We start from the raw sequence: 13,184 nt of genomic DNA, 5'->3' as shown, positions 1-13,184 counted from the left end.
TGGGCACTCAATCATAAATTAGAAGATTGCTCTGGTCTGTGATTGTAATATACCTCAAATATGCAGATATTCTAGCTACACTGCAATGCTATTGAAAAGTGCATTCAAAATGGATAATCACAAGATTCTGCCCTTTGCAGATTACTACATAGAAGTGACATGCAGATGCAAAGATTTCCAACAAGTCTGCTCAACTGTGTTTCAAAGATGTATTACATTCATCCTTGCATATCCAACTATTTTATATCTACAGAATAATTATAGAAAAGCGCCACACCCTCAATTATGTATAGCAGCAACTCCAACTCCAAAAAGATTTTTGGCATCAAATAAAACATAGGAATGCGCTAATAATAAACAAAAAAAAAAAACAATCAATTAAAGTGTCCATAAATTCATTTGTGAAAGTCCAAACACCATAAACATATCCAAAAATCGTCATGTGAAAAAACATAACACCGCGATCAATCCACCACCGAATAAATTGGATGAACTCACCAGAGCTGTATGCTGCTCAAATTATAGACCAGCATAAGCGCTATTGCTCTGGGAGCGATGAATGTAGCAAATTCCAGACTCTTTGATGTAGTATTCTGCAGTGGTAATATTCAGATAATAGAAAACACCCCTCTGTAGTATAGGCAGATTCCAGATATTCAGGAGGAATGCTCTGCAGCCACTCTTTCATGAATGAATAATCACCATATCTCCATAAGCATTGGGACCATATTTAGGGACAAAGAAAAAAACATAATAGTGCAGCATGTCTTAAAACAATACACATTTATTTTAAAGATCGTGACTCACAAACAAGGTGTCTAGACCGACACCAGCATCAATCGCATAAGCAGTGAAAAGCTCCACTCACCGCGGATCATCTCCGACAATCACAGGAAAAAAGCGTAAGGACGTCAGCATCCGACTGGCCCCGCCCTACGCGTTTCGTCACCACAACGTCCTCAGGAATTTGAGCAGCATATAGCTCTGGTGAGTTCATCCAATTTATTCGGTGGTGAATTGATCACGGTGTTATATTTTTTCACATGACGATTTTTGGATATGTTTATGGTGTTTGGATTTTCACAAATTAATTTATGGACACTTTAATTGGTTGTTTTTTTTTTTATTTATTATTAGCACATTCCTATGTTTATTTTATTTTATATCTACAATTACCAAATGGCAAACTTACCTTCAAGTCTCCATCTGAAGCTAAGAGCTTTTGACAGTCACTTAGTATTTGTGGCCTCGCTGACCTGCAAATCTTTATGGCACTTGGACTCACTCTTTTCCTTTACCACCTGCAAGAAGTATTGCCTATTCTAATTGGATGTCTCTACCTTTGTTTTATAATATAAGCAACACCTAAACTGGAATTCTTTGTAAATAATTTAACTGTTATCACACTGGCCCTAATTTCACTATGGAAGAGATCCTGTTTCTCAGACAGCCTACTTTCCACAGAGAGAAGCCTCCTCTGGATGGTTTGCTACATAGTTCTTTCCCAAATTAGTGAAAATAGGCTCAATGTTATGTTGTGGTTTAAAGCAATATATACCATATTGAAAAAATACAAAGGAAAAGTTTTTTTTACTGTTACTTATTTTTCAGGTAGCTTGGCTTTTAAACTTGGTTTATGTCTCACCTCTCACCTGCCCTAGAGACTGCGTCAATTTATATTGACTGACATCCCCCCTCCCTTCCTAATGCTTTACTGTGTGCCAGGCTAATGCACCCACACTATCCTTTACACTGCAGCTTTATTGTTATGCTTTTATTGTAATGTCTTTTGCTTTATGAGAGTTATGTTATGGATGTTAAAGGGGGTGAGCAGGGGTGGACTGACCACTTGGAAACTCGGGACAGGACGCTGACACAACTACTGTGAGAGGGTAGACTGATGTTAATAATGGGGATATGGAGTCTTGAAGAAAGCCAATTTGGCCTGAATTTGGAGCATATAAATGTAATATTGTTAAAGGGATGTCATTGTATCTGCAGTTAAGGAGTATATACCATCCTTTGGTGTCTAGTATAAAGGTTTGAACTTGCAGGGTGCAGTTGTGTTTGGTCAAGATAGCAGCCCCACCCTTACCCGTTGTGTCAGATGCTGTATAAACTGTGAGGAGATGTTTAGGGTGAATTTAAAAGAGCTCCCCTTCTGGAAGTGTTTTTCCTGAATTAGAATCACATCCGCCTAAGATTGTCAGAATTCTCTCATAGTCAACCACCTCTTCCTAAAAGAAGTTAGCCATTTAACATTACAAGAATATATTTGTAAAGCCATTGTAATATGGGAGACAACCATATAAAAATTCTATTGGCCTGAGAAAGGTAGCTATCATACTGTGACAGTGTAAAAAAACAAGGTAAACATAGACACAAGACATGTTTGTATATATAGTTGGGTTTCGCTCCATTTTTACAATGTGGGCCTAGGAAAGGTCTTTGTGTCCAGTAAACTAAAAACAAAACACAGAATAAATCTGAAAGCCTGAGCAAACTCAGGAATCTATGGAAGATACCACAGATTAGTTGGGAAAGCATAGGGAGGTCAAAAAGATGACAGACACCTCCTGCCATTTCTTCAAATTCAATACTATTTTTGGAGTATGACAACCATATTATTTCCAAAGGTTATCCATATGGGAAAAAGTTGGTATCCTGTAAAGGATATAAAAGATGAGGTTTTAAAGACATTAATGCCATAGGAAAACCACCTAGCCAGGCTATAGATGCGAGAAGTTCAATCAGGTTCCTGCTGACAACCAAGACGTAGGAGTTGCACTGTGGGATCGGGATCTGGATCTTCATCTTGGATTTGGCCGGTGTCCAGATCTTGTTTGGAGTGGTTGTAGACCTGGGCCATGGGATGGGGACCGCCAAGGCTTCTTCTGGTAGAGGAGGTAAGCTCAGGTTCCTTAGGAAAGCTTCTCCTTCTTGAAGATCTTTAATGTTGTGTTAAATACCATCTTTGGTCACCATAAGTCTAAATGGGAATCCCCAGCAATAGATAATACTGTCTTTTTGCAAGTGAAGGATCATTTTGCGAAGTGAATGCCTTGTTGCAAGTGTAATTGGGGAAATATCACTATATATATCTGTATTTTCTCTCCTCTGTAATTAATTGTAGTTTTGTTGCGTGTAGAGTTAAGGAAAGTCTCTTTATTGTCATAATAGTGAAACCTGATGATGATGTCTCTAGGCCCAGCTCCTGCTCTGGCAGTTTAGAAGCCAGGGTGTGGTGGGCTCTGTCCATGAAAAAGACCCATGAAATAGTCCTGTAGCTGAGCATCCCTTACTGGCTCTGGCATTCCCCGGATACGTAGGTTTTGCCTCCTCTTCCTATTTTCTAGGTCTTCCTTCTGAGACTAGAGCTGAGAGACCTGTTGTTTCAAAGTATGATTATCTATCTCAAGCACTTGGACATATTGGAGTAACTCATCAAATCTGGATTCTAGATGATCTGTGCATTCCTCCACTAGTGCATTTTTCCCCTCAGCTCCTGAGCTATCTTCCCCACTTTAGCTGGGAATGGTGTGGGAGATATTTTGTAATAAAGTGTGCAGTTTAGCATCTAATACTTTCTTTGAGGTAGGGAGGAGAGGAGTGTGCTATGGATGCTGATGAACGGATTACCTCAGCCATGCGGTCAGTGATGCTGGAATTGCCGGATCACTTGAGAGTAGGTATGCAGAGCACATGATGTATTTCTCCGTGCGGCTAGGCCGCGGCTCAGTGGCGGGCGTAGAGAGTGGTTTCTGGCACCCAATTTTTCCCATATGAATCTCTGGGTGCAGTGTCTGTGCTCCACTGCTGGTCTAAGACTGTGTTTGCTGTGGAGTAGCCAGGAGGAGTGGCAGTGAAGCTGAGTGGGTCTAACATGCATCTGCAATCATTAGCTGCCATGCATGCGCCCCATGTATACTGAATTTAAAAACAAATCCTATGTTTACAAATATTTGGGTTGAAAGCTTGCAGAGAAACAGCTAATTCTTTTTTAAGTGATGATTACATTTTCTGCAAAGTAGAATGAAAATACTGTAACTATTTTCTGCTATGTTTAAGCATAAATTAATCATTTTAGTGATAATGGGTATTCATTAGCATTGCTACTCATAATGTAGCATAATGTAATGTATTGGATAACCCTCTTTGACAGTAACGGTTTTCAAATTGCTGAGGCAAATATAATGTTTTAGAATAGTCCTTGAACAAGAACAGAATTTGAAATTCTCTTGAGAGCATTAGGATTTTAATGACTGACCTTGAGCTGTGAGAATAGTAGCTATTTACTAAACAGTACAAGGCTGTTGAATATAGAATCTAGTGTCTTTATATATGAGTAGCTTCTAATGCATATCTTTTAACTAGCCTTGCCCTTAAACAGTGAAAAAATTCCATACTGGTAATTGTGATGCTCCATAATACTAAGGGTCTTATATGGATTTTGAGGGACCGTTGGTCTGTGTGCTGTTTTTTTTTAGGAAGCTGACAATAAAGTTTCTTTGCTGGAAATTTAAACTGTGTTATTTGTTTTGTTAGTGTACATGTTGTTGATTCTTTTATACATTGTAAGGGGTATTCCACACAAAAAAAAAAGCATGAGGTCCCCCTAAAAATCAATACCATACCCTTAAACCAGCAATTGGCCTGGCTGGCCAGAAAAGGGGGGGTGCCCATGTGCCCCCCTTGACCTATGCCAGGCCACATGCCTACAACATGGGTGATGACTTGCCAGGGTGAATCCCTCTGGCAAAGAACCTTGTTCCCATACTGATGAGGACAAGGGTTTCTAGCCAGGGTTGTGGGGGTCTGAGGGTGGGGGTCTTATTGGAATATTTCTTTAATGAAAAGGGGACATTTATATATCCCCCCACATCCCACCTTACTCATTCACACAAAAAAAGCTGTAACCTACAAAAAAAGAGACCCAAACAAGTCCTTCATTTAAAAAACAGGAAAATCCCCCCAAAAAGTCCATCCTTGTAAATCCATCGTCAATCACAATGCCTGCCACAATCAAACTCACAAAAAAAAAAAAAACAGATTACCTGGCACACAAAACTGATATTGATGGTACTCCAGCCAAATGACAGCTCACAGAACTGTCATCAGCTATGTGAGAAAAGGGGTAGGAATGTGGTGACATCATTTATATGACCATTGCCATATTTAGTCAATGTCACTGCCTCTTTAGACACATGGTTGGGGATTTCCAGTGATGTCAGCCTTTCCTAGAGACACAGCAGGTGCAGGGACCCACTGCTTCCTTAGCAACCATTGACAGAGGGATGCTGTCATATTTAGAAACAGTAGAAACACTGCTTCTATATGTGATTTTCAGATCCTGCCAAACGGGGGGCAATTGACCAACAGTTTGGCCATTTGTCTGAAAGCCTGAACTCCCAAATTGCTGAATCACTCATAGTAATAGGGATTAGCTTCACACATCCAGGTTCAGTTTGGGGAGGTTCAGCCAAACATATCAGAAGTTTGGATGCTCAATCTGAACCCTATTGAAGTCCATGGGAGCTACACCTTGCAAACCAATTTTCTCAATTTTTAGGCTTTTTTTTTTTTAAAGCAAAGGATTAGCCCCAGGGAACATGTACCAATGCCACCCTCCCCCCCCCTAAAAAAAACAGTTTTGCAGGGAGCAGTGAATTTAATCATGCTGAAAATGCAACATTAAAGAAGCACTATTTCTTATAAAATGTATTTGGGTCCCCCAAAAAACCTGCCTGTGAAGTGGCTCATATCTACCATGTACATAAAAAAGTGACAGTTGCCAAGGAAAAAAAAGTTTAAAGTGTTGTTAGTTCACATTTCCCTGCTAGTTTACTAGTTATTTGGTAAAAAGTGCAATTGGAATGTCCCCAACACACGTACCAGACCCTCAAGAAGGAGGATGAGGAGAAGGTATGTATTTTGAGGGGTCCTCATTGCATTATTTACAAAATAAAGAAAGCTTGCAGGAAAACATGAATTAACTGATTTATTTCTGTACTTAGCTATTTTCTTTTCGCTTTTTGATAAACTGTACATGTTGAACAAATTACGTAGGGTCCCCACCAATATTCAGATCTGATATGGGTTTAAGTGGGCCCCCCCACCATGCAAAAAAAAAAAATAAGTTTGGTGAACAAATCAGATACATTGGATACTGTATAAGCAAAAATGGAAAATAAAAATAGAAAAAAATTGTATATAGCACAGTGAGATTTTCTGCTCTGTTTTGTTTAGCCGAGCTTGCTTTTATTATGAATTCATAAAACCCAATGGAGAGCTTGCTTTCTTCTGTGCATACAGACTTTATAGGGAAGATTTACTAAACCTGGTGCCCTCAGAATATGTGCATGGTAGCCCATCAGCTTTTAACTTCAGTTTGTTCAAATAAGCTTAGATAATAAAACCTGGAAGCTGATTGGTTTCTATGCAGAGTTGACACTAAACTTTTAGTAAATAACCCCCTGTGTGTCAAAGCCACATACAAAAAGATATGTTGCACTAACTTGCAGAATGATCATTCTGGTAAATTAAAATCAATTCTGTACTTGTGTTTAAGTTATTAAATAAAAGTAAATATGTACAGCATGTTCTGACTGTGGGGGGGGGGAGAATGGTTTATTAAAGTGGTTGTAAAGTCAAACTTTTTTTAATTAAAATAAAAAAGGCTTATACGTACCTGATCTTTGCAATGGTGTTGCACAGAATGACCCCTTTTCTGTGGTTTCCTTCAGCACTTTCTACTCCCTTTCTGTGTGTGCCCCCTGAAAAAGCTGTTTGCTATGGGGGCACACATGCAGGCTAGCTCCTGAAATAGGCTGTATGCATCCATAGGCCTGCAAAACTGCAGAAGGGCACAGCACTAGATAGATACAGGACTCAGCTAAGTGTTTAGGGAAGGAGGGGGGAAAGGAGTAGCTAGTGGAAATTTTTTAACTTTAACATATAAATTGCATTAAGGTAGGAATAAATAAACAAACGTTTGACCTTAGAATTGCTTTATACTGTATATCACATGTATTTAAACGATTCACACATGATGATCATTTTTCTACAACTGTGTATTGAGCACTCAAATGTTTTAAAAAAACAGAAAAACATCCTAATAGGAATATGATCAGTAACAACAATAACCTTTGATGCTAAAGATTTGATGAATGAAATGAAAGCATTTGACCACCTACCCACACACCTTGGAAGAGGTGTACTCCACACTTTTCTGCCACCTCCCAAACACGTGAGCTTATTAGAGCCCTCCAAACGATATCCAGGAAAACAAGAAAATGTAAGAGAGTCTCCAACACCAAAATGAAATCCAATTCTTCTACTGAAAGCAGGAACTCCTGGATCATCACAAGGTTCCAGATCATATTCTGTACAGTCCAAAACAATTCCATTACATATTTAAAAGCACAATATACAATGCAAGTATTCTTAAAAACATCATTTGCAATAAGCTAAAAAAGTAAGATTCTAAAAACAAAAAAAACAAACAAACTGTTAACTATATTTAACATGAATACTTAAATAAGACATAAATAAGTAAATACATGTTAATCCATTTCTTGCAATAATGATTAGTGTAATAAGAGTATTTGAATAATTTATATATAAACTTTAATTGAAAATATAGATCTGAATCCATGTAATTAATAAAAACATTGTACACGTTTTATTATTGATTTTGTTTACAGTTTTACTTGCACTTGGAAAGTAATCAATACACATTAAATGTGCATTAAGTATCAAAAGAGCTTCTATACCCTTGTGCCGTCCTTATTAGAACTATATTAAGAAAAGGTAAAAAAAAAAATTAAGAAATAGAAGAAATAAGATGAATAATAAAAAGCAGAGGAGTGCATTGTGGGTCCCCAAAACACCAGCCCTAAGATACCTGTAAACTGTAAGTAGAACTCTCAAGAACACTGAATCTATTTATACTGTGTTGCATTCTTTCAATATTCTAGATGTTTTTTTGCTAACAGCTAATCAAAATCAAATTATTCTGGTGTTTTACAAGTATCATGGGCACGATTCACTAAGTGGTATCTTACTGTATCCAAGTATGCGGTAAGACACCGCACAGCGTTTTTTTTTTAAAGTTTGCATTCACTAAAAAAATGCTACCAAAATACTGCATGAGTTATTTTATCAAGGCATGCGGTATTTTAGTAGCGAAAATTATGCGTTAATGTTTCAGCTGTCAGCTGAATGTAAAAAAAAAAAAAACAAATTGCCTGCAATCAAAAAGTAATTTGAAAAAACAGCGTGGGGTCCCCCCTCCATCCATACCAAGCCCTTATCTGAGCATGCAGCCCGGCAGGTCAGGAATGGAGGGGGATGAGTGAGCGCCCCCACCCTCCTGAACCATACTAGGCCACATGCCCCCAATATGGGCATCATCTACCCACCATGCCTCGGTTGATGATGTCACAAAGTTGTGGGGTCACACAGGTTATGTCACCAGGTGGCCCCACCCCTTAGATATTTAAGGACTAACTCAGGCCAGCAGAGCTGTTAGATAGTGGGAGCCAGCGTCGAGAGTGGAGGATTTTTTAAAATCATTGTTCAGGGCAGCAGTGGCAGCAGGCATTGTGATTGACATTGGATCTACTTTGGGAGACATTCTTTTATTTTTCTTCTTTTAATAAAGGACTTGTCAAAGACTGTCTCCTGTCTTTTTTTACACCACACTTTTTTTGTGAATGGGTAGCGGTACCATGTACCCCATAGTCATTCACATAGGGGGCCGTGTTCTGGGGACCCCCTTGCTAAAGAGGGCTTCCAGATTCCAATAAGCCCTCCACCTGTAGACTCCCGCAGCCACCAGCCAGGGTTGTGGGGAAGAGAGCCTCACCACCCCAAAGCACCCCCATGTTGAGGGCATATGGCCTGGTATGGTTCAGGAGGGGAGCGCTGGCTCATGCCCCCTTTTTCTGACCTGTCAGGCTGCATGCTCGGATACGGATCTGGTATGGATTTTTTGGGGGGCCTCCCTTGCCGCCCCAAAGCACCCCCATGTTGAGGGCATATGGTCTGGTATGGTTCAGGAGGGGAGCACTCGCTCATCTCCTCTTTTTCTGACCTGTCTGGCTGCATCCTCGGATATGGGTCTGGTATGGATTTTTGGGGGGACCCTACACCATTTTTTTAAACATTTTGGCATGGGGGTTCCCATCAAAACCCATACCAGTCCTGAAGGGCTTGGTATGGATGGAGTGGGGGACCCCACACCATTTTTTTGTTATTTTTTAATTGTTGGCAATTTTATTTTTTTTACATTCAGCTGTCAGTGGGGAATCCTGTGACCATGTAACTGACTTAACTCATGCATTAACCTTTAGTGAGTTGACCCCCATGTCATAAAATCTGCTGTAGCATATTTACAGGTTGTAAAAGTCTTGTTACATGTCAGCAGCTTTGGACAGTCTTATGTAACATGTAACATTTGTAGAAAAAATCAAATCAAGGGTCTCAGGAGACCTGTTCACTACTATAAGGATATTCATTCAATAAAGTATTGCGAGAATTTCAGGGTAGAAAGTAATAAGAATTACATTTTTGTATAAGATAATGGTATTAAAAGTCATATAACCTTTTTTCCCAGAACAAAGCTTTCTTTCATACATTGTATTTAAGACAGGTCAAAATGTCTTGGGAATCAGTAAAAATGTACTTTTAAACAGGTTTCTGTTTGATAAGAATTTTTTTACCTGAAAAAGTGATGTTAAATCCTTCATACGAGATTGAAAAATCTGATATAAATCTAAGTTGAGCTGTAAAATTCCCAAAAAGTCCAGCTTTTATAGTGGGTGGTAGAACTGAACCTGTCAGTCTGGCAACGGGATGAGTAAAACTGCCATCTTCTGTTATTAACAGATAGTCATGGGAGCTTTCAAGGTGAAAGGTGTGAAATACCAGCTGTACACCTGCAAAAATAGAAAAATCAAATCAAAACTTCAAATCAGAAGAAAGCTGACAGAGTAAAAGGTGATTCTCTTTATTTCTATTGTAATTGAATTACTGTATTGCCTGTTATAGCAATATAGTATAGCAAAAGGAAAGGACACCCAGGTAAAAAAAATTATAAGTTAAAAAGAAAAAGATCGGGTACTTCTAATGTTCAAGAAATGACCCCAAGAGCTTTTTTTCTATTTCATATAAGTAGAAAGTCTAGTATATGTGCACTTGAGTTTTATCAAGATTTTTTTCTGCATTGACATTCAGAGACCAGTATATAAAAACAAAATCATCTACTATACTCTACACAGTAACATTTTTGTTTAATTTCACTCTTTAGTTTTGCAAAAGACACACATTACATTTATTCTGACACTACATAATATCTTCAATTATATTTGTTAATATCCTATGTGCGCCCCTCTAAAACTAACTTTACTGATAGGGAAAGCCCTGTTGACTACCTCCTCCTCCAATCCAATGATAATGATTCAATGGCCAATTAGTGCACTCCTTTTGCAATGGAGAATTGCAGTTGGAAGGGCAAGATTCTAAAGTCAGGGAAATCACCCTTATTAAAAAAACACTTCAAAAGTTTCAGAGAAGCAAACACAGGAGGTTCTATTAGTAAACAGGTATCTTGTATGTGTTTAGACATCATGTATGTATTTCAGGCATATTGTTTTTATTTAGGCAGTACCTTTGATTAAAAAATATTTGAAACAAATATAATAATTTTTATATTTCTACGCATACTTGGTTGATTTCTGACCACAATACTAAAATAAGAGTTCATGTAATCCAACAAACCATGAATAGATAGGCACTTGCTCAATACAATAAATATTATATACTTACAAAGTGATTTCCCAACACCATGTGAATAGTTAATTGGTACAGGATATACACTGATACACTCCCACTGGTGTTGGGAGAGCACTTTGTAAGTATATGATATTTATTTTATTGAGCAAGAACTATCTATTCATAGTTTGTTATATTGAGTGTTTATCCACTTTATAGGGGCAGTTGCTATTACTGCCTGAAAATGACAGTATTCATTATTACTTGGTAAATCATATTACACATTTATATTTGATTTTATAGGCGCCATGATATTGCTTTTTATGTTTATGTAATCCAGCCTAGCCTTGAAAATAGCATAATGCAGTGACTGACAGCTGCAGCTACAAAATGGTACCTGGAGGTACATTTACATACCTGTGGCATCCTCCAAAACCCTTCATGGGATCCTTTTCAGCGAATCATGAAATCATCTGGAAATTCTGAGGGCAGTTGTTTAAAATGGAGTATGCCTAAGACCCAGTTAAATTTGTTTGCTCTTTGCTAATCCATGCAGAGAACTTGTTTTTGATGACTTTCACATATATCATACAGGATAGTTGAACTGAACTGATAAAGATTGCCACATAGTAAAGTAATTATTGTAACTTATATGTACATTTATCCTTTGAATACTCATCTAAATAAAGATGTCTATACATGTGCTAATTTTTCTCCCATTGCTCCCTTCGTATTTACTGTGTAGGTAGCTGAAACAAAACAAATATTTGTCCACCCTTGGTGATAGCTAAATCTTACAGATAATGACAACCAGTATAGAGTTCAGAAGTGAACGAAATGTTTTCTTTTGCTGTTCAGATAATTTTATTGAAAGGTAACAAGGTAACAGGTATAATTCAGACTTTCAAACCTGAAACAATCCAAACAGAAGGGTTCATAAAGTAGCATTATGTCAGTAGGGATGCAACCTAAAGGAGATCAACAGACATTTGCAAAGGTAGTCAGAAGTACAATAGGTCCTTCTACTTATTAAGTTCAACTTGGTGAACCACTAGTGCCTCAACAAGTCAAAGAAATGTATGTTAGAGTGATATAGTATACAAATAGCATAGGCACATAGTTGAGGCCACTTGAACTGAAGAACATGTGCAAAACATTAGAAGGATGATTGCAGAAAAAGTGAGGCGACAAGAGGGAGCACCACGTACACTGAGGGTCTATCGGTATCTTAATGGGATGCATAACAAACCCTGCTGAAAGTAATAACCAAGAAGGCAAGTACCCTAAAATAGGGGAACATGTGAGGTATATGGTGCAAAGAAGCAAAAAGAGAAATAGTGTCAGAAAGTAGAAAAGGGAAGTGTTAGGAAAGGGTAGAGAAGAGGAAAGGGACCCCAGGGGGAGATGTAAACAAGGGGACTCGAGGGGTAACTCTTTGCCGATACATATGCCAAGGGGACAGTAGCGTTTCATGAAAGTCAGTGGGTATATAATGGTTCATCCATTGTTTCCACAGTTGTTTGTACTTACACACCCTGTAATGGTTTGTTTTCTTACTATATTTTGGGATGAAGACTTTGTTGCACACCAGATGTTGTTCCTACTGTTTCCAATTGCAGACCCAAATCTCGTTCCTATTTTACCAGGTTAGGAAGGAAGGTATGAAATGGTGAGGCTAACAACAGGATGCAAAGAGTGCAGATCAGGCATTGGATGTGAGGGCCACATTTATAAATGCATTCCAAACTAGTCATATCAGAGAGGGTCAGTGTGCCAAATGGGAGAGAAGTGTTTAATCATGAAGATATCTGAAACATTCTGAACTAGGATTACCATGAGTTTCACAAAGGGTCAGGAAAGGTATAAAAGCTTTTGGAGTTGTGAATTTGTAGGCCTGGAAAAGAATAGCTGAGGACCAAATACAAAATGAAGCAGGGGAGGTCCAATCAGGTTAAAAGCTCGGGTTATGAAGGAAGGAAGAAAGAGGATTATAAGGAGACTGCAGGGCATATTGAGATTTAAGACTACCCCAGATAGTTAAGTAATGTCAGGTGACTGGGTCTGGAGTGATTGATGGTCCTCTGGTCGTAACAACCGACAAGGGGTCACAGTCCAAGGACTCCATTGTGATCCAAAGTGGGACATCTTTCACAGCCTGGTATTTAGGAAGTTGGGCTAAATGTGCCGCTTGGTAATACTTGACAAAGTTTGATAACCCAAGGCCAACCTTGATTTTTTGGGGAAAAATAAGGATGGTTTTGGACAGATCTGGTTTAATCTTGACCCATGCTAGCACATACAACAAACAAGCTGCATGTGCCAGTAAGACTGCTCTACGGACATTGTCTCCAGCTTGTTGCAAGGGGCTAATACCTACCTAATCTTTATGGATCAAAGAGCCAATGATTGGG

At 38.5% G+C, this 13,184-nt stretch overlaps 1 protein-coding gene across 1 annotated transcript in view; it reads right to left on the bottom strand.

The window, feature by feature from the left end:
- LOC149464866 (CUB and sushi domain-containing protein 1-like) overlaps positions 1 to 13,184 on the bottom strand; it is a 1,089,704-nt gene that overhangs the window by 244,115 nt on the left and 832,405 nt on the right. The window contains exons 22-23 of the mRNA XM_089673951.1: positions 9,723 to 9,938; positions 7,194 to 7,382 (exon numbers count right to left, since the gene is read on the bottom strand). Coding sequence (XP_089530077.1) covers positions 7,194 to 7,382; positions 9,723 to 9,938 — 405 coding nt within the window. The remainder of the gene's footprint in view (positions 1 to 7,193; positions 7,383 to 9,722; positions 9,939 to 13,184) is intronic.

Source organism: Staurois parvus, unplaced genomic scaffold (assembly GCF_062004578.1).
Source record: "Staurois parvus isolate SC_StPar_1 unplaced genomic scaffold, SC_StPar_1.0 ptg000146l, whole genome shotgun sequence".
In the NCBI taxonomy this organism is placed as follows: domain Eukaryota; kingdom Metazoa; phylum Chordata; class Amphibia; order Anura; family Ranidae; genus Staurois; species Staurois parvus.
Note: the sequence above shows the minus strand (reverse complement) of the source record. Positions and strands in the feature narration are given on the sequence as shown.